This window comes from Ptychodera flava, chromosome 1, assembly GCF_041260155.1.
Source record: "Ptychodera flava strain L36383 chromosome 1, AS_Pfla_20210202, whole genome shotgun sequence".
Classification (NCBI taxonomy): Eukaryota; Metazoa; Hemichordata; class Enteropneusta; family Ptychoderidae; genus Ptychodera; species Ptychodera flava.
The window spans coordinates 25,014,746-25,038,244 of NC_091928.1; the positions used below are offsets into that span (position 1 = coordinate 25,014,746).

At 37.9% G+C, this 23,499-nt stretch overlaps 1 protein-coding gene across 1 annotated transcript in view; it reads right to left on the minus strand.

Annotated features, from left to right (window-relative positions):
* Positions 1–22,357, minus strand: part of LOC139143661 (low-density lipoprotein receptor-like) — a 150,127-nt gene extending 127,770 nt beyond the window's left edge. The window contains exons 1-6 of the mRNA XM_070714175.1: positions 22,250–22,357; positions 20,847–20,919; positions 19,765–19,875; positions 19,316–19,414; positions 18,503–18,619; positions 18,135–18,248 (exon numbers count right to left, since the gene is read on the minus strand). Of these exons, the coding sequence (XP_070570276.1) occupies positions 18,135–18,248; positions 18,503–18,619; positions 19,316–19,414; positions 19,765–19,875; positions 20,847–20,919; positions 22,250–22,357 (622 nt within the window). The remainder of the gene's footprint in view (positions 1–18,134; positions 18,249–18,502; positions 18,620–19,315; positions 19,415–19,764; positions 19,876–20,846; positions 20,920–22,249) is intronic.
* Between the last annotated feature and the right edge of the window lie 1,142 nt (positions 22,358–23,499).

The following is a 23,499-nucleotide window of genomic DNA, read 5'->3' on the forward strand; positions in this document are numbered from 1 at the left end:
AACTATTTCCCTAGGGAAATAGCTTTTCAAAAATACCCTCTGACGTCACTTTTGTCGATCTGGTGGGGACTAGACGTATCTATTTCTTGTCACGTGACGTATTCTGGCGAATCGCGACACGGAATGAGCATGTGGCGTGTTATAATTACCTTTAGTGATGGTGATTGTTGAACCTGATTTGATATCTATTGCATAATTAATTCTTCGAAATCAGACTTTTCTATGGCCGAGGTCAGATGAATATTGATACAGGTGTTGATTGCAGTAACATGATAGAAGGACAGAGTCGGTTGAATGGTAATTTGCATATTTTCAATGCTAATTTTGTATGTTTGCAGCTTGAGTTGTGTATTAAAGGGAGACCCACATTCACAGACACTTATCTTTAACCTTATTTTTCACCATTAAAATGTATCTTTCACACGACATGTAGTATATGTTTGGGTAGCTCGACAATTGAAGATTATTAAAATTGTAAGAATATTTCAAGACCTGCTTGCGTGTGTTTGTTTTGCTCAAAATGTGTGTTTTTGAGTCTTTCACTTAAAAAATGTTAAGTACGAGAGGGTTATGGCCATTGATGAGCGGTTTACTGCAAACGATAGGAAGGTAAAGCGTGTAAAAAACCGTGTCTTGTTTTTTTGATACTCCGCTTTGTTTTTGCACAATTAGCCTTGAAAGTGAGAAGTGGTGGATTCTGAACAAATTAACGGCTTGTGTCCCCGTTTGTCACGATATCTTTTGTTTTGGAACATTATCGGAATTCTAAGAAACGGTTTTGTAGAAACAGTCACTGACTACAACCTAGTGCATAGACAAGGCTAATCCGTCAATGTGGCGCCAAGTTACACTCTCCAGAAGTTGCGATACATTGCCAAAAACGGCATGACAACGTTTCCCCACACAGACTTAGACGGGGTGGCTGTGACCAATCTTGAATGAATTGGTCTTAGTCACCCCGTCTATTAAAATTCATAAGTTTACTTTTCTTGTGTACGTATATACTTATATCAGATGGGAATCTGAGGATTTTCGATTACATCAGGTTGAGAACCCCCCACACGAGATCAGTGAATTAAAATTACTCTTTACAAGCATGCGGACAAATTTGTTGGTTCCACACATGTCACTTACTCTTTACAAAGCATGACAAATTAGTTGGTTCCACACATGTCACTACAAATACAACACTACCGTTCATTGGAAAGGGACAATTTAAAGCCGCCTATTAAAGCTCGTGCCCGTGTGCAGTGATATGTTCGTCGGTAACGCTGTGAATGAAACATGCACACAGCGGCCCACACAACATCGTAAGCTTACTATCGTGGTATTTGTACGTGCGTGGTACGTCCGTGATCGTATTTGAGTGCATAAATTACCGCAGGCTACCACTACCAGTAACTCGCGGTTACTGGAAAAGCCGAGGGTAGCCTAAACTGAATTTTCCTGTAAACGTCTTAATTTTTCTTAAAGTACATCACAGCAACTGGACTGCGAGTCTCCTCTTTGAAAATACATTCTATGTATGTAAAAAGTGTGAAAGAGGCTCCCCACCTAACTATCCAAAATGTTTTTGTGTCGAGTTTGTGTTTGATTCGTTTCAAAACTGTGTTCCTACATTCTTATCCGATTGTTTGTGTTAATAAAAATGTTTGTTTCGCCTCGGATATTTGTAGGGAAGTTTGGATTAGTGTGTACGGTAATGTATTGTTTGTGTGGGGAAAGCTTATGGCGAGACGCAGCCGGACCTATTGTGTTACAAAGTTGATAGAGTGGCCCTTTGACGCTTGCGTTTTGAAACCCGAGTGTGGTTTCTCATCAGTCGCAGTGTAGATTCTTTCCTTAGTTTGTGTTTGTGAAAAATTATTTTAATGCATTTTAGTGGTCTTGCTCTTCGAGTAGCGAGGCAAGTATATTAATGTTTGGTCTCATTGTGAGTCCGTTTAGTGGATTTTATGTTTTCTGGATCAAGATACTTACAAGTATCATGATCGAGTGTGTTTTTCTCGTACATTTTGTTTAATAGTTCGTGTACTTTGTTTACTGTTTGTTCTGTGTCGTCACTGGCTAGTTGTGTATAATACTTAGTGTTGCGTAATTGCCTTTCGCATTCGTGTACGTAATCTTTTGTGTTGACCAACGAAAACCCGACCCTTGTCGAAGGGTTTTATGGTAATTTGTCTACTGTTTGCAAGCTGGTTTATCGCGATTCTTTGGGCACGCGACATGTTTTGTTTCCTTGTTTGAAAGGGTATCTCTAGAAGTGCGAGTTTAGCAGCTTCAGATAGCTTTCAGGTTTTTGTATTTTTTGCTGTTCGTGGAGTCCAATTTGACTTTTCTTTGAATTGGTGTTGTTCCGATTGTTTGTGTCTCATGATGTAGCGTAGTCACATTTTACGACTATATTTGTTGAAATCCTGAGGTGGTTTTAATCTGTTTGGTTTTGTTGGTGTCCGAATGAATGTTAAGGCTTTTGCCTAGTGCTATTTTCATCGACAATTCTGTCCCATTTTGCTGACCAACCGTTGAACCCGACAAGATACTGACACGGTCCTTCTTCAACTGCAACTATTTTCTTCACTGCACCCTTTGTCCACCAGTAACAGTCATCGAGGGCCTCAACTTTTTCACCTACTGAGAACGCGTAATGAGCCATGTTTTCTGTGTTTTCCGGTGTTTGGCTTAATTGCTAATGAAACTTTTAATTTTAATTGTTTTCCAAGTCAACTATCCAAGCATTTTAAGAGGGGTGATCAAAAAGGCCAGAACAGCCAATTTTGACCAACCGGGTTCAAGATCCCGGGAAAGGTGTTAAAAGTGTGCGATAGATGTCTTTACGACTTAACATTACGAACAGTAGGATTAAGATGGTATGAATAATCCAAACTGCCCAGTTTCTGTGTGGGGAAAAGTTGGAATGGAATTAAGTAAATCGCAGGAATGTGTATGCGACCCTTGGAGTCGCACAAAGTCAGCTAAAATTCCGGTTCGCTCACATCTTCGGTGGAAATTCCAAGCCCAAAATGAAGTATTGGACTTTTTACACAATTGTCTGAATTTGTGGTATGAATGAAATGATACATGACGTAAAAATTGAAAGAAAATGAACACTGAAACGGCCAGTTCGCAGCGTAAGCGTTAGGCTTTATTTACACAACTGTCATCCCAGCTAATTCTGGGGATAATCTTCTTGCTGAATACAAATTAGCGTATTAACTGTGCACTGTAGTGTACCAGCTGAAATCTGATTATCAAGCGAAGAAAGGCTGGCTGCGTATATGCTTGTAAAAATTATGTGATTTTGCATTCCAAGTCCGATGACATTGTGTTTTCATGTTAGTCGTGTCTGAAGGTAGGGTTCCCATGCACCCCATGGATGTATTTTTTTAACCTACATTTTTGTAATCCTTAGGGTCTATATTTAATGAATTTTGATGTTCCCAAAATCAAATAGTGTCCCATGAGGTTCATTTGGCGCCATCTTGGCCGCCATCTTGGCCGCCATCTCGGATTTTAACAATGGGGTAGGGGTCACGTATTTACCGCTCGACGGAAACAGAAACGATAAATTACTATAAACGTTACACTTTTAGAAAGCCAAAATCGTTGCCTTTTCATTGATATATAACTTAATAGGGATAAATTAATATTCGAACGTCCATTAGACTTTATATCGGCCACTGACCGCAAACCGTAAAATTTGCTAAATTTCACACCCAATAATTAAGTTCCCGTTCCTCCAAACAATTTTTCATAAGGTATTTATATATTTTTTGGAAGAACTCAGTACAGTTAACAAGAAAGACAACATTAAAAGTATGTGTCTTGAGATTTAGTGGGTGCATGAGCTTGTTTTCCTATTACGCGGTATGCCATATATCCGTGAGTAAGATAAGGGGTAGGGGTAATGTTTCCCTTTCTGTTTCGAACCATGAATGATGAAACCATAAAAACGTTACATTTTTTGAAAGTGCTGCATCAGAACTTTCTAAAAACATGGGGCCGGGGGCACCGACGCCCTTTGTACCTCCTCACTGTTTATTATTTGCCATAATGTGAAATTTGGCAAAAAGTCAAATTGTTTGGACATAAATGAAAGTAAATATGAAAGTGAATTAAGAATGATTCAATGGGATCAACAATATCTAAAACAGGAAACGGTGAACAAATATAATACAGAAGGGGAGAAAATTTAGCCATAAACTATTGTAATATAATGGACAATGGCTAATCTAAACCAAATTACTTAAACTGGATTGTTGGCATTGATTACACATGTATTTATTGTCCATCAAATAGAAAATAAATTTGGGCCATTGACTAAAAAACATTTGCTTGTTACACTCACCACACTTGTACTTAGTATTTGGAGTGTACACCTATCTACAATACAATGATAAAAAGTTTGGACTCTGTAGGTCAACAGTGCATCTTTAATGTATGAGACTAAATAAGCTTACCCCTCAAGTATGTATAGGCCAAAAACAATATTTAATTTTGAATTATGTAGTGCAGGGAAGGACATAGAATATGGTGAAAAGCAAACTAAATATAAAACTGAATATACAATTATATGGAAATGTTGTTTTACAGTCATGAGTATCTGGTGTGTGCCGAGAGACAAATATTAAAATTGGACAGTATCATCCTGACCAGAGTTTGTCTGACTGGTTGTTTCCTTCTGATTTTCTGACACGGTGATAGGTACAAAATATTATGTTATTCACGATAGTTATGCAACATAGCTTGCATTTTGTTCACAGTAGAACTGAGTTTTACATGTAAGATAACTTTCTCATAAACTGTAAATTCTGGCTTCTGGCAGCTCAAACGTCGCAATACTACATTTTTTGATATGATATGGAGTGACTTGCACACATATGCAATATGCAGTGACAGTCGATATATTCATAGTAAGAGTCTACTACATTCAAGCATAGTGATGTTGACAACTACATGCATGCCAATGCACGATTTCAAAGTAGCCAGGAGGAAATTCTAATGGTCTTTTAGTGGAAATATAGGTATTAAACGACAGTGAAACAAACAACATTAGTTATCGTGACCTTGCTAAAGTGCAATCTCGGATCATGTATGATCTGATGATCATGCCAAATTACCATGTCGGATTATGCCGTGATTCTGAAGTGCGCGTAAATCGGTCAACACATGGACTACCTCCATGGTCAACATAAGCACACACTGTCTTTAGCGATCGAAGTCAACAATGATGTCAAAATCAATGCACAACTGTCGAAATTACCCAAAATAAGCAACAGAAAACTTAAAGTTATCGCTGTGTCGAAAGGACAGTACATCAACATAAAACGACGCTAGTTTGTTATGACATGGAGGTAGAAGGACAGAGCGTTCCCTCGCTCTCACCCAGCTATTACTAACGGGCCGCCGGTGGGATTGCCTCGCTAAAGCAATGGATTCGCCGGTACTGGGGAGTACCGAGTACGGAGGCCATCATTCTTCAGTCTATCGAAGGAGCGTTTCGTGCCAAAAAATACATGACAGCAACAAAAGTACAATCACTGTGAACTTCATATTTACAAAACATCATCAAATAAACGCTAAAAACTTCAAAACGTCAAAATTCGCACAAGACCGAGAAACAAGATGGCACGTCGGTTTGATTTTTCAAAGTCCTTGCAAAACAACGCTAACTTGTTATATGCGCATGCGCATATTAAGGGGAGACCCATTTGATTTCGGGGGTATGCAGGAAGTGGGTATGGGAACTTTTTTTGTCAGAGAGACAGCATTTTTTAATTTCAACTGTCAGACCTGCATCATTTTTTTTTATCAAATGGAGTAGCAGTGCAATTTTTCAAATTTAAGCCAGTGTTTCACATATCACAGGATGGTTTTATATATTCATTTTACATTCCAACAAATGAAAACAAAATGGAAAGTCTAGTATATATACAACTTTAAATTATAGAACACTTTTTTGGCAAATCAACTGTGATCAGTACTATACCTGCTTTTCTTTATAACAGTCAATTCCTTTTAAGTTCTCAGGGGAGATGTTATCTTTTGTGGTCAGAGAAACAAGGCTCACACATTGTATTTCATTATATTTGTTGTTCCTCAATTTTTCATTGACAACTTGTAATCTTTCTAACATATTTATGTTGAGAGAATAATATATTGGTTTTAACACTAGTTTATTGACTCCTGTCTTGTGTTTTAAATTTTCACAATGTATAGAAGTCAAATAGTTCCATCTAGATATTTCCTGTACCCATGAGATATTGCAACAGAAATCCTGAAATATGATTTCTTGGGTCAGAAAGGGAAGGAAAACATCGAGTGCACTGAGGTGTAAAGTAGTGAATGCTTATATCATAAGTGCTGGGAAAAAAACACATGAGAATTGCTTGTGGTAAAAACATTTGCGCTGCCTATGGCAGCATGCTAGCAAAGAATACATGAGAATGAAGTTTCCAAAATTTTGCTCATTTCAACTGCATTGTGACAATTCCTTTTTTATTTCTGTCTGTTATGAGAATTTTTTTTCTCAAGCCATTACAGGCTTATTTTTTCCTTTATTTCACCTGGTGACAAAATTTTTCTCAAAATCCTCCATACCCCCCCCCAGAAATCAAGTGGTTCTCCCCTAAGTGAGTCCCTGACCTATACGGGCCAGTGGATTACTTCCTCAGTAGAACTGATATGCCTGCCGGTACCGGTGTTTATCGCCTACGGAGGCCATCATTCTTCAGTCGATCAAAGGTGCCTTTCGTACCAAAAAATACACGACAGCCGCAAAAGTGCATCACTGTCAACTTCATAACTATAGAACGTATTGAAATACACAGTGAAACGTTCACAAAGTAAAAAATGGCGTCCGATTCGATTCTTCAACTCAGATTTTGTCCTAGAGTTGTGCGCATGCGCAGACGGTAGCTTTAACGAAAGCGAGTCAAAATCAAGTAAATATAAAATAAAAATGGATAAAAATATTGTTTAAAAATAATACAAGGCGTGTATCACCAAATTTTGAACATTTCTGACGGCATTTCAACTATACGAACACCCATGCCAAATATCACAATAATCAAATCAGTGGTTTTGAGGAAAAATTGAAAATAGTGGTTTTCACAAAAAAGCTAAAAAAGTGACTTTAAAATGATTCAATCAAAAAAAGAAAAAAGACCGTTTGAGATACATGCCCAAGTGTCTACCAGACCAAATTTCAGAAAAAGTTACTGAAGCGTTTCTGAGATACCTGCGTCCACAGCATACGGCCCACTGTATGCAACAACAGAGGCCGCGTCATCACATTAGTACTTTGGGCCAAAGGCCCAAAGGACTAATATACAGGTTTATGCCGAAAAGTTGTGTATTCAAAAGTTACAAAGCTTAAACCTTTCAGTTTGTGTCGATTTTAAGTGATTTTTAGGAACGAAATTACAACATATTGGTAGGGGTATTGTTTCCCTTTCTCCTCGAACCATGAATTATGAAACCATATAAATGTTATACTGTTTGAAAGCTCTGAATAGGGCCTTTCCAAACATATAAAGATTTATTGGGCAAAGTCGCATATTTAAAGATACAAAGCTTATGCCTTTCAGTTTGTGTCAATTTTCAGTGATTTTTTAAAACTAAATTATAATATAAGGGTAGGGGTAATGTTTCCCGTTCTGCTTGACCATGAATTATGAAACCATATAAATGTTATACTGTTTTAAAGCTCTGTAATAGGCCTTTCCAAAAATGTATAGTTTTATTGGGAAAAGTTGCATATTTGAAAATTACAAAGCTTAAGCCTTTCAGTTTGTGTCAATTTTAAGTGATTTTTTTGAACAAATTCACAAAACAGTTAGTCCGTTGGCCAGGTATCGAAATCATCCCCTCTAAGGCATTTTACCACTATGATTTTCTGTTAGCTAGTATTCTCAGCTGTCATAATCTGCTTATTTTCCATTTAACTGATGGTGTGTAAGAGTGTAACGACTTGTTTGTGAGGGCTGTCACGCCCTCAGTAGTAAAATGGGAATGGGTTAGGGGTAACATATTTACCCCTAGTCGGAAACAAAAACAAAAAAGTACCATAAACAAAATGTATTGAATACATTCTTAGAAAGCCCAGATAATTCCCTTACCATTAGTATATAACTTATTGGGGATAAATCGATCTTCAAACATCGACAAGGTTTTATATCGGACATGAAATGTAAATTGTAAAATTTGCTTAATTTAAAAAACCCAATAATTAAGTTCTTGTTCCTCCGAACAATTTTTCAAGGTATTTATTTATTATTTGAAAGAATTTAATGCAATAGGGAAGTAAAAAAAGCATTAAAAGTGTGTATTTCGAGATTTATGGGATGCGTCGATTGTTTTCCTAATATATGGTATGCCGTACATCCCTCTATAATGTACATTAAGGGATAGGGGTATGGGTAATGTTTCCTCTCTTACCAAACGCAGAGAATACGGAAGCCACATAAATATCATATCTCTGAAACACTAACGATGTTGTTTTTCCAACAAGATATGGCTTGATGGGGTAAACTCAAAAATTATGCAGTGACAATGCCTAAATTCAAAGTTTGTGTTACTTCACTGACATTTACTTGTTAAAAGGAACATAGAAAAATACTCTATAGGGCATAAAATAGCACTAAAAGTTAAAATGGTGGTAAGTAAAGGACGTTTTACTCATTTCAATAACTCAAATTAAGGAAAGAAAGTTAACAACTATAATATGTCAAAATTATATATTTCAAACCCACAACATTAAATTGGATGTCATAGTCGTCATGCTAAATGATATGACAGCAGCAACAATCAATCCCTTTTCTTTAATTGTATCGCAAAGGATGTATAAGCAATAAAGCACCACTTGGAAAGGACACCCCACGGTTTCGAACGGTAAACAACATAAACGCACGAACTTCAATCGTGTGTATAAGGAGTGAAATGGTCAAAATCTAGCACGAGGGGTGTACCCAACTTATAGGGGTTGTTTTATCGCTATATTATATCAGTATATTGAAACTTGTGATGAAAATAAAAACAATGTGAAAGAAACCAACTTTGGAGATAGGAATGGCCAACTTTACAGTATATCGTAAATATATGCGCAGTCACGTGACCGTCTGGGCAAATCAGAGCTCACTATTAATAGTGTTACTTTTAATACCACACGGGAACACGAGAGAATCTTTTATCGCTCAAAACCAATCACCATTATCCACAATATAGCTTCTCCATACTAAGATAAGATGGATCGATAACACTTTACCTTCCTTACCAGAAAACAAGAGATCATAACCAATTTTTTCGAATTTTTCGAAACACTATATACTCCCAATGACGATTACATTTTCGACTGGCTACTAAAATTCAATAGCAAATAATTCTGTAACTAAAACCTGAAAAGCCAAATGTCACAGAACGCATTCAAATTACGCAACTAAATAGTAAACAGAAGGCGAACAAACACTCCTACACCTAGCAATAAGAAGGCGAGACAAACCTCAGAAAATGACTAAAAGGGCTTATATTTCCATTGACACCTCAATGTTTAAAATGCCTTGTGAGTGAATCTATCATTAGTTTCTTATCATGGATGATATTTAACCAATGTTAGACCCTGACGTCTTTGAAGCAAAGACCCTAAAAGCGGACATTTTAGGGTCAATGCTTGAAGATACCATTCCCACCAGCATGATCGAATCAGAGAGACTAGATTGATCTAACTTTCGAGTTAGATCAGCACCAGCAGCTGAGAAAAAAGAAGTCAACATAATCATCAGAGTCAAGCGAGCTAGACAACGGCTTCACACATTATAGTCCACAGAGAGGACATTCTTACACAATTCACAAAAATCGTTCAAAAGCTTCGTTAAAGGCATTGTTCGCGATCCCAGGGACGGGCATGGCTGGTTGCGTGGCAAATGCAAAATAACACTTCATGCTGAATCAAGGTGTAATCAAGTAATAGCTTATTTATAGATTATTTATAGATTGGGAAAATCCTAATCCTGATAGTAATGATGGAATATAAACTTTGTGAAAAGTTGAGAAAATTTACCACTTCTTTGATTTGCATGTTTTACATTCCATGTTGTACAGTACTGCCTGTACTATACATGAACAGTTCATACATTGGGCAAGTATTCTGTGCTGTTCTTTCATAGTTAGGTCCCCGCAGTCCGAGATAAGTCTTTCTATAGTGTCAACCATTCTCTTCGATTACTGTAATCTACTCCAATAAATTCCCACTTAACTCATTTGTATGATTACAGGGAAGCCTTAGCCTATCTCTTACAATCTAAGATTTGAGATATTTGACAACAACATGTATGCAATTTTCATATTTTTCATAGGCCTAAATAACATACAGAAGAAAGTCATACTCAATGTTTTGTCCAATTGAAAGTCAAATTTTCACCGAAACAAGTAGAGGTGGCCATCTGTAAGCCAAGCGAGAATTAATATTAGCAAAGATGGATATTGATTAAGCCTTTCCCATTCCGATCCCAGTTACTCATACAACGGGGGTATAAGCGAGAGCCAAGATAATCGAATGTGTTGAACCTAAGTGGCCCCTATTCAGTACCACGTAGCCTACGGGTACACCTTAAAGAATACTTACCAGGCCAAAATACCGAGTGTTGAAATCCTTCAAAAGTGGCAACACCTGGAATAACACTGCGGCAACCAATTTATCACCCTGATCTCTAACTATTTACCTCTACACCCAATAAAGCACCGGACTCAAGACAGTTGTACATCACAAATTTAAGAGAGCGATAGAAGACACTCGCTACACAGAACGCAGGATGGAAGGCTGCAAAGACGATTCTTCAAATAGGCAAAAAAGAGGCTAAAAACAACACAAACATTCACAGCAACGACGATAGGTCGGGTTTTCTTCCTATACTACTGTACAAAACCAAACCAAAGGGTCTTTCGAAGGCCACCGCACTTCCCTTAAAGCCCGGCTCGAAATGGACTGGGATCATGATTAGTGCCAAGTTTGGTTGGGCGCTTTGGGGCATGGCTCTGCATAATGAGTCTGTTGGTAACGGTTGCGATCGTTCGCATTATCTGCGGATCTGTTTGCTCTCAGATCACGCTCAGGCTCGGACTAATATAGATACGTACAGCCTTCGTTTCGTGGTTCGTTCCAGTTACGCCATGGCAAATACTCGAAATAAGAAAGAAAGGAAAACTATCAACTAATCAAACCAGAGTTTGCTTGAATAAATTTACCGAAGATTCAGGCTATATCAACGTTCATTATGTGAATGATTCGGCTACTGACCTCCATTACATACGAATATTGGCGCCGTCTAAAGTTGAATAATTATCAAAAAAGTAAAAAACTTATAGAAAAATTACAAATAACCCGAAATTGGCAATTTCGTATGGTGAATTACCGATGAATGTTGACTAAACTGTATCCACCTGAGCATGGAAGGAGGAACATGTCAGGAAAATGGTAGGAAATAAGTAAACGGCGACGTCATGACCGATCGCTATTAAAATCAGAAAATAAAGGAAGTTCACAACATTACGTACGGGTCGATACTTCCTTGAATCTCGTGTACCACGATACCTGTAATAGCGATAACGGTCGGCTGCTCGGCGGGTGACATCCACAACTCATCACGAGTTATGTTTATTTTCGTAGCAATTGGTATGTCAAAACCTTACCAGGTTTCCGAACACGACATGTCACTTCCACGTATAAAAACGACCTTTTTCGTGGTCAGCATAACATCCAAACCAATTTTTCGGTTCTGTCAAGTTCGACTGTAGATTTGGAAGTTGTTAAATACGTGGATCTCTTTGACTGATTATAATTAAATTGGTCGTGGAGGCTACCATCATGATTTGAAGGTTGTTTTTGATGTCATTCTCGGTACAAACTACAGTTTTGTTTTAAAACGTTTACGCGCTTTTCGCAAGAATACATCGTACTACCAGTATAGTCCTCTTGCTAAGTCACCGTGACGTCTGAAAATGGTTCACTTTCGTGATGTCATTGCACCATAAATGCCAGCAAAAGAGTTTATGACAATTTACACAAAGTTTTCATCCTTTGCTCGCTGATATAACTCTAAGCATACTTATGGTTTGTTTACATCGTAATTGTTATCGTATGCCGTGCACAGCAAATGTTTGACCAGTTTACACCTCTGCGCGTCACCGAATGATTGACAATTGTTTGAATCATGGAACAACTGCCTTTTGAAGGCCGTTCCCTTTGTTCAGAAGCGATTTCCCCCAAGTCGTCGTAGTTTTAAAAAACTTTGTGAAACTTTGCGGATACCTGTATGGCCTAGGTGTTTGCTAATGATTTTTGTTTGAGAATCGTTTAGGCTGATTTTAAGGGAGCGGTCTACCTAGCTATTGCCAGTTGTCACTCAAGCGTCATTATGAATTTTCAATGAGTTGGGGGCCTTTTATACCCCACACACCGGTTTTAAAAGCACTTCCGAACACAATGGCAAAACATGATCACACACGAAATTGTGTTAAAAACTCAGAAACAGAAAGCGTAATAAAACTAAAAAAGCAAAAATAAATGCACAAAATGACAAACAAAATATCTCAAACACAATATTACAACATACCAAACATAAACGAAACACAGTGACCAACAAAAAATGGATTTACTAAGAATCTTTCTTCACACAAATAAAACAATTATAGAAATGAACGCTCTTTGCAAAGGCTTGAAATTAATTCCAACATCAAAAGGTCCAAAAAGAATCAATCTCCTAGAAGACACAAATGAATTCATACTGAGAATGAGACTCCGATACATAATACGACGAAAAAACTGAGAAAAGAATATTAAAACACAAGTCCAAAGAGACTCCACAAACAACACACGAAGCACAAGACACAAAAATAGCTAGAAGCTACGGTTTACTCTTGTTAGGATTCTCTTCCTCAACGCATGGCAAACCATAAGTCTATTACAGAGAGGTATGTGACATACTACATATTCTGCATGCTCCTAAACCCCAATACACACACTTCAACATTGTTTTTCTTCTTTATTACATTAAGTGTTTTTTAAAACAATATATAAATACCTTGTAAAATGTTTGGAGGAACAAGAACTTATCATTGGGTTTGAAATTAAGCAAATTTTACAATTTACATTTCATGTCCGATATAAAACCTAATCGATGTTTGAATATTGATTTATCCCCATTAAGTTGTATACCAATGGTAAGTGGATTATCTGGGCTTTCTAAAAATGTATTGTTTATAGTACTTTGTTGTTTTTGTTTCCGACTAGGGGTAAATATGTTACCCTCAACCCATTCCTATTTTACTACTGAGGGCGTGACAGCCCCCTACAAAATAAGTCGTTACACTCTTAAACACCATCAGTTAAATGGAAAATAAGCAGATTATGACAGCTGAGAATACTAGCTAACAGAAAATCATAGTGGGTAAAATGCCTTAGAGGGGATGATTTCGATACCTGGCCAATTCAACGGACTAACTGTTTTGTGCATATTGTTCAAAAAATCACTTAAAATTGACACAAACTGAAAGGCTTAAGCTTTGTAACTTTCAAATATGCGACTTTTCCCAATAAAACTATACATGTTTGAAAAGGCCCTATTCAGAGCTTTCAAACAGTATAACATTTATATGGTTTCATAATTCATGGTTCGCGCCAGAAAGGGAAACATTACCCCTACCCCATATGTTGTAATTTCGTTAAAAAAATCACTTAAAATCGACACAAACTGAAAGGTTTAAGCTCTGTAACTTTTGAATATGCAATTTTTCCCCATAAATTTATATATTTTTAGAAAGGTCTGATGCAGCACTTTCAAAAAATGTAACATTTTTATGGTTTCATCATTCATGATTCGAAACAGAAAGGGAAACATTACCCCTACCCCTTATGTTACACACGAATATATGGCATACCGCGTAATAAGAAAACAAGCTCATGCACCCACTAAATCTCAAGACACATACTTTTAATGTTGTTTTTCTTGTTTATTGCACTGATTTCTTCCAAAAAATATATAAATACCTTATGAAAAATTGTTTGGAGGAACGGGAACTTAATTATTGGGTGTGAAATTTAGCAAATTTTACGATTTACGGTCAATGGCCGATATAAAGTCTAATGGACGTTCGAATATTAATAGATTAAGTTATATCAATGAAAAGCCACGATCTTGGCTTTCCAAAAATGTAACGTTTATAGTATTTTATTGTTTCTGTTTCCGTCGAGCGGTAAATACGTGACCCCTACTCCATTGTTGAAATCCAAGATGGCGGCCAAGATGGCGGCCAAGATGGCGCCAAATGAACCCCATGGGACACTATTTGATTTTGGGAACATCAAAATTCATTAAATATAGACCCTAAGGATTACAAAAATGTAGGTTAAAAAATACCTCCATGGGGTGCATGGGAACCCTACCTTCCGACTAGACTATGTCTTTTGGTTGCACAATCGTCACTGCGTTTTAAGCTTTCTGCCCGGAGAGAGACACGTGTCGATGAATTTCGTACACACCGACAAAGACGAAGTTAATTCAGACACCGTGTTGCGTACGCTTGCTTTTACGTTCCATACTACATCATGTGCGTGTTGAAGAACGACCACAGTCCACCTTGAACATGGCATGGAGCTAAAAACGGACAGCTACATGAACGCGGTTTCCGACCTCAGAAGCAGCACTTTATAGTGCAGGGCTAACTTTGTGTTGTGCCAGGTTAGAACCCATCGTTAGGCTAAACTAAATATAACACCTGACAATATCTGGTATCTAAAACGATTTCCTAATAGTAAGATAAAAAGTAGCAGTTGGCGAAAAACTGAAATAAATCGATTCTGACACGAAACTCGAACAATTCTAAAAGCGACTTGTTTTGGCTTTGCGAGTCTACATGTACCTAAAACGGATGTGAATCTGTGACCACGCTGAATGCGTCATTCTAAAATCGCGACGGTCGAGAGTTTTGTACAAGTATGAAATACGTGAACTTCAGTCAAAGAGTTGAATATCGCGTTCTCTGATATTTTGAAACGAGCATTCGTCGTTTTTCGGTGGCGACTGTCCGTTGAACTACTATGATAACGACGATAGACAAGACCAGCAGCACGCTGTTTTTCAGCGTGATTGAGTTTATCCACAGGAAAGAGTAGTAGCTGATTTGAAAAAAAACACGTTCATGGTTGTTTAATTTTTTTTCAAAGTCATAGAAATTATTCTATTTTTTTCAATTTTGGTTTCTTTGAATTTACTGCATAAGTTTATAATTACCTAATAACAATTCAATCACAATGATTTTAATGCTATACTGACATAAATATGTGCCTTAAAATATCGCATACTTTTCAATCGAAGTTGACTTCGACACAAGATGAATGCCAGATTTATGCACAGCATAAAGCTAACATAAATATGAAGACAGATATACTTTATAAGCTTTATGCAGCATAAAGGTAGAACTGCATGCATCTTTATGCACTTGCATAAATGTCAGAATGTGTCAGGAAATTTGTCAGAATGCGGTTTATACCATCTAACCTGGGCAAAGTAATGTACCATTCATTTGCCATCTAACTGTACAGAATGGCAAAATACCAATGAATCAAACATTGCCGAATGTTTGTTGGTGATATGTCAGTGTCACCAGAACTACTACCCCATCACCTTTGCACTTCTCAATGTTCGACAGCCCAGTCGGGATCTTAATTTCTCCCCAAAGATATGCAATGACGGATATTTCTTTACAAGTTTACTCAATCCACTCACAACATTATTTGGTACATGAATTTATATACTGCTTCAAGTAGTTCGGTGTTTGCGTGTGAAAGAACCCCCTCAACATATCCAGTCGGTACATAGATTGATTTGGTACATCCCCAGAAAACATTTTCCATAAACTTTGCATGAGCAGCAGCCAAAAGAGAAAAATACTCATTTCACACAGCTCCTTTTTGACGCAGGTCTTTCAAGCAGGGTTAAAATTGCTCGCTGAGCACACTCTTCATATCTACCTTCTGTACAAACTTTAGTGTTTTTTCACTGCAATCATGTCGACCGATTTTGGAGGTCTTTTACAGATATATTTGGAAGAGGGCTCGGTCTCCGGACCCCGCTTAATCCAGAGAGAGTTTTGCTTGGAGATTCAGAGATTCCAATGATTGTCAATTTCCTTCTATTAGTCGCAAAGAGATATATTTACATTGTAAGATGTAATAAGGGGGAGCTTAACTTTACCAACTTTATGAACTATGTTCAGCAGATACAGAGGACAGAATACTACATTGCCAACAGAAAAAACAAAGTTGATAACCACATAAAGAAATGGGGAAAGTATTTACAACTGACTGGTCCACATCCATGACTTATTTTCATTGATTCATTGACCATATTGTATTTTTAAAAGCAGCTGACAGTAATATGTAACACATTGGTAATTTTTTTATGTTGTGACTCGAATAAAAGTTTTATAAATACAAAAAAAAAACACTTTAGAACAGTAAGTTTTCTCATAAACTGTATCTCAACAGATCGGTTATTGGTTTGAATATACCCAAAATATCCATTGTATTTTTCTAAGGGAAAACACCAAAAGGCACTTATAGCCCATAGTCAAATAAACATTCCCTCATGTGGCACATTAGATGCATGTTTGGAGTTGTCATCTTTTTACCATAGAGATTCTCACACTTGATGCAAAAATTAACCAGCAAAACAGAGCGCTCCCAGCACAACAAATGATTATATGGGATTAGTTTGTGCAAGCTATACATAGAAAATACAGTTATCCAATATTTCCATTCGTCAGCAGAAAACTTTCCATAATTGGAAGCAATTTTGTGTGGTATTCTGCCAATATCACAAGCCACTGTCATCCCCTGTATTCTGTCTTGGAGAATATGTAGTTTTTTTTTAGTGTCAAGATTTTTTTCTAAGTAGAGTTTGAACATTTTCTTGCCAACCCAAAGAAACAAGTTATGCACTGGATCAATTGCAATCATTCTTACACAATCAAATTTTCAATTTTGAATGTCGGACTTCATAAGGTGCAGACAAACATGTAAACTGTCATCAGAATAATACTTATTTTTGGATTTTGGGAGTAAGCCAAGTTTGATTGGGGCGGGGTCAGTTTTGAATTTCAGACTATACTTTGCATTGGGTCCACGTCACTTTTTAGCGGACACAAATGTACGTTTTGGTTTTCGCGGCGATTAATTTTGAATGCGGGACTTTAATTGGCAAACACATAAAGGCAAAGACGTACTACTTTGATTTTCGGCCGTTATTTGTTTTGTACGGGAACAGTTTTATTAAATACGTGTTATAGTAAAACGAGATTAAATAACGTAAACTACAATGAGCAGCCTCACAGTTGTGCGCAAGATGTTCACCAGTTTTTGTTCGAAGCTCAGTTTAGTGTTGAATGAGTAAGCATAGCGTTCTGCATTACAGTGCTCGCTTGCGACCAGTTCCAGTTTACACCTTATCAACGCATCGGAAACTAGAGTTTTAAGCTGGACCGTAACTCTAACAATTTTATTTTTTCTCTCATTTCCGGCCATATGCTTGATATTTCGCTTTTGTGGACCATGCTTTTGCAATCGACGGCTACCTTCAGTAGCCACGACATACTTCCTGCCGGCAGCTGGGAAGAAGACTGACGCATGCGCTCTCCTCCGGACGAAATTAACGTATCTACTTACGCTCTTGAGATTGCCTTGACTAATCTGGAAACCGTTAAGACATAAGAAAACACGGCACGCAAACTGGCCTACAATGTTATTTTTTTAAATCTAACAAATTTCCAAGTATGTTATTGTTTCAAACTTATCGTCCACTCAAAGACCATATTACACGGATTCAAAATTTACAATAAAAACAAAAAATGACCAAAATCACTCAAGGAAGGTGGGTCTACAACAAGCAGGCCGATTATCACATTGGAGTCTAGCACGCGTGTTCTACTTTAGAAGTATTCATAGCGAGTTGTGGGCATCCAACTCATTTCGCAAATCATGCTGCTTTGGCATCTATATGCTAGGCATCTCATTTAATCTATCAGAAACGAAAAGTAAGTTTTAATGATAGCCCTTGACATTTTACAACAGTGTTTCACTGTACCTGAGCAATCAATTTCATCCTCCCCAAGCTCACAGTCTTGTGTACTATTACAGCGTCCCTCATCTGAAATGCAGGCTCCACTGTAGCATAAGTATTGATTTGGAGTACAAATATCTAAGGAATAAAACGAGAAAAATCAGAAAGGGTTTGTATAATGAAAACGAGACCAATATTATATTTACAAGCATAAATTATGTAGGTCATAGCCTGGGAGATATAGAGATTTTCATAGTTTGCAAAAGTGAATGACACCAAAAACGGGTGGCAATGACAAGTCTTGCGGTATATCTGACAAAAGTTGGGGACATCATTGACTTGTCTGATGAGAGATATGCACATATCATTTTGTACAATGTACATCTCATCACCTCGGCAACCATCCTCGTCATCACCATCAGTACAATCCGTCTCGCCGTCACATTTCCAAGACTCGCGTATACACTTGCCGTCGTCGCAGCGGTAGTAATCTTCAGCACATGTGAATACTGTAAAGTAAGAAAAAAGCAACTATCATCTCTGTAAAAGCGGGAAAACCTACCAAGAAATTCTTCAAGATTTTTTTGTCATGGGTTTTAATCATTTTTTTTGCAATATCTAGGACCCTTGGCAAGGTATTTTTATTCTCAAAGTTGAAAAAGAACAAATGTTATGCAGTGTATCCTCAGGGTAGCCACTCCCACCCATTTCATCGAAAATTTGGGTAATATACACAAATTTACCACGTCACTACTTTGTGCATAACTATCTATTTTAACGACAGATTTCCGACGGTAGGCACAAAATCTAGTGATACCTACATTGTAAAAATTTGAACCCTGGTTCGGTTATATCATCTCCCTTCTCTTTACAAACATAAATTCTGTAGGTCATAGCCTGGGAGATATAGAGATTTTCATGGTTTGCAAAAGTGAATGACACCAAAAACGAGTGGCAATGACAAGTCTTGCGGTATATCTGACAAAAGTGGGTTATAGAAGGCCCTTTAGGGCTAACACTGCAATGAGTCAAGCAGTGTGGATTAAATGGACAAAAATCTCGTGTTAAAATGATATCGCCGCTCTAATGCTATAAACAACGACATAAGCACATGTCAGTCATTACTAGCAAAAGCTGGAGGATATCATTGACTTGTCTGGTGAGAGATATACAAATATTATTTTGTACAAGGTACATCTCATTACCTTGGCAACCATCCTCGTCATCACCATCAAGACAATCCATCTCACCGTCACATTTCCAATACTCGTGTATACACTTGCCATCGTCGCAGCGGTAGTAATCTTCAGCACATGTGAATAATATAAAGTAAGAGAAAAACAACTGTCACTTCTGTATAAGCGGGAAAACCTACCAAGAAATTTCTTCAAGATTTTTTTTCATGGCTTTGAATCAATTTTTTTTTCGCAATACCTGGAAACCTTTGCTGTACGGTATGTCTGTTCTCAAAGTTGAAAAAGAACAAACATTATGCAGTGTTTCCTAAGGGTAGCCACTCACTCATCAGTTTCATCGAAAATCTGGGTATACACACATTTACCACGTCACTAATTTGTGCGTTAACTATTTATTTCAATGACATATTTCCGACCGTAGGCATTAAATCTAATGATACCTATTTAGCTAGACATACCTTCACAAAGTCCTTCGTCTTCACCGGTTGGACAGTCGTGTTCATCGTCACACACCCAGAAATTAGGTATACAAGACAAATCTCCGCAAGTAAATTGCTGTTTATCACAAACTTTGAAAAAAAAGGTGAACAAGAAATGAAACCATTGCAAAGCGATACCTTTCGCATAATTTATTGACAGTTAAAGATATTCTAAGTAAAAATCATGATCTGCCACCAGGCATGGAATTGTACATTAAACGTAAATACAATATAGAAATAACGGACGACGCGCTGACCATTAACGTTTATGTATTGGCAAGGGCGAGAGGAAAGCCAAAAATTAAAGGGCGAGGCTTGCCGAGCCCGTTAATTTGGCTTTCCTCTTGCCCGCGCCAATAAATAAACGTTAATGGTCAGCGCGGAGTCTGTTATTTCAATTATATTATCAATGGACCCCGAAAAACCGTTACAATTTACGTACATTTCCTATGCTAACGACAACGGCATCCCGGACCTGTCAGTGAGTATTGTGCGCGCTGCAAAAAATTCTGCAAATCCGGAGAATTTTTGGAAAACAAGCGTCTAAACTTGGCCCACAAATGCTTCATTTTATTTTGTGGTTAATTGATCTTTGTACAAATCAAAATTTTCGTTTTAGCCGTAAAGTTACTACGTTTATGATATTATTCATATTCACGGGCATGGAAACTAACCATTACTATGTATTTGTTGGCTGTCACGTGGTTCAGCTCGACCAAAAACGCAATGGACAGGGCATAGCAATATAATGTGTAATTATCTTGACATCTGTCAGTCCGTCGCTTCGAGTCTCTCTATAGGTTTGCCAATCAGTTTGTCAGCCTGTCTATCGGTCTCTTTATCTGTCTCTCGCTATCTCTCTCTCCGTCTTTTTGTCTGCCTGTCTGCATATCTGTCAGTCTCACTGTCTCACTGTCTCTGTCCGTCTCTATCTGTCTGTCTCTCCCCTGTCTGTCTGTCTGTCTGTCTGTCTGTCTCCCTCTCTCTAAATAAAGAAATAAAGAAATAAATAAATGTACAAAAGGGAGATCTTTATTTTCACATCTGTATCGAAATCCTACCTCCACACAAAGCTTCGCCCTCGTCGTCTGCACAGTCCCACCAGTAATCACATATCCATCGATTCGGTATGCACTGACCGTCAGAACACGGATACTTGTTCACAGCACAAACTGAAATGTTGCATTTCATAAGACAGGATATTATGTATGCATTTATTGTTTAGCCCTTTCGCCCCATTTCCAATTGTAGAAGTCCCACATAGCAATCTAAAACAATTTGATTGGACCAAAACATTGAAGAGATTGGGTTGAACAAAGCAAATCTGATAATCAAAGGAATAGATTGGGGGCACTTTCAGCTTTTTCATGAATTTTGTTTCAGGTTAAAAGTTGTTCATGTGTTTTTGATTGGAACTAGCTAAAATACTGAACACAGTATACACAAATTAAACTCTACTTGCATCTGGATGACAGTAAAACATTCAGTGAAACATTTTTGCGGTATGTGCCAAAACATCGACTTCAGTACAACTCTCAACTTGCTGGCGTAAGGTAGTATGCGCCTCGAAAGTGAAAGACATAAACTTTCACTCAAACTTTCCTCGACGAATCTTTCAACCATTCTCTTTCAAAATCATCGTCAAGAATTAAAAATTGGTGGGGGTGCAAATTTTGGTACCAGGGAAATAATTTACCAAAGATTTGCCGATATTTGAAATTCAAAATTTACTCAATGCCCGAACTAACTCGATGGAGAAAAATAAACAAAATCAGATCTCGGAAGATAAAGACGCTAAAATGTAGGGGCCAATGTGCAGCATCTAAGAAGCTGTTATCCAATTGGGTGGCTGAATCTTACCCTTATAATTAAAACAATACAATAGAATCCCTAAGTCGCTATGAATAGTGACAATTGACCAATCAGAGATAACCTTATTGCCGTGCACATCAGCAGAAAATGTATCTCACACCAAGAGCGTTAAAACAAGCCCTCACAGGTGGTCGATCTGAAAACATTGTGAAAGTTTAAGAGTCCGAATATCTGTCCCCGGGGCGCATTTTAACTGTACTGTACTTAGTGTACACTGAAGGCCCATTTGTTTGGATCTCATGCAAGCTTTGGTGCTGCCTTCTCGACATTAAGATTAGCGGCTGTCCCATACGTCATGGCAATGTTTGATTGTCGTAAGAAATGAAATCGGAATGGGTGGAAGTCATTTTGTTTGGAGGTCACAAAACAAACTAATCTGTTCACATTCAGCTAGGGGGCAAAGGTTGACCTTTTGGTAGCTGTTTATCGCCATCATTGTGTACACTGGATGACTGCATAACGCACAGCACTTCAATTCTAGAGCAATTCCCACCGAAAAGTTGTGGGCTATACGTGTCTTTACCGAGGATAGAAACATTATTATCGCCAGACTTCTATAAATACACGAGGAAATGTGCGAAAGTCTTCAAACCTGGTCGGCATGTCGCGCCGTCGGACTGCAGTAGATATCCATCAAAACAGGCACAGTAGAAGGATCCGGGAGTGTTATAACAGTGGTGGTGACAGACAGTGGTGTCATTTTCAGCCTCACATTCGTCCGTATCTGATATTATAATAAACGATATTTAATTGTTGAAATTTAAAGCGCAAGCAAGAACAAATCATGTCACGAGGTTAGGGTTAATCCAAATGTCAAAATTCGCTTTCTTAGTATTCCTATTAAAGACAACGTAGATGTTCAGGTGTACATATCGTTTCTAAAATTATAAAAGACGAAATTGTGTCACCAATTTATATGTCGAAGGGGTACAATAGTAAACAAACACGTTCAACACTCACGTTTGTTTTTACCACAAATGAACATCGGGGTTAATATTACGACATTTCAACGAATTCAACGGAATATAATGAGCTACACTAATGTCTAAGAAATCTTCAAGCCTGAATAATACGTGACAAAAGCTCCTGCTTCTTGAGAATGGGGTAAATTTGGGATGGGTGGGTTGCTAATGACTGTTATTTTCACGGCGTCACAAAGTGGGAATGGTAACGGCTGAAATGCGGATAATTACGTTTTTTTAGCAAAATCTCTTGGGTTGCAACAAAGTGACATGATGCATCAAGGTCATATATAAAAATATTCTACAACTACATCAGAGTTGCATTACGCCCAATGGCACAATGTTACAGAGCCGTTGTGACAGTCTAGTTGCTGTACATATTTTTTGTGTTACGTTGACCTACCCCGTCCCATTCATTAATGATCCTTGTAAGAAGTGTCGTAGAAGGCCTGGTAGCTGCAGCCTTAACCGTGAATTCAACTTGAAAATTGAAACTTTTCCGAATCGTGAAATCACGCGGGAGTTCAGACAGAGATAGAGTCATCTTTTCGCAACGGGACAAACACTCAATACGAATATGGAAAAGGCAAACGAATGTTCAATCGTCGATACCTTGACACTGAGTTCCATTCCCTACGGGGATGTATCCTTCCAGGCAACCACACACGTCTTCACCACTCAGACCAATCTGGCAAATCTGTTCACACGAATTTGGTTCGGTGCAGTTTTCTCCCTGTGAGGAAATTTAGAAAATTTAGGAGAGAGAGAGAGAGAGAGAGAGAGAGAGAGAGAGAGAGAGAGAGAAGAGAGAGAGAGAGAGAGAGAGAGAGAGAGAGAGAGAGAGAGAGAGAGAGAGAGAGAGAGAGAGAGAGAGAGAGAA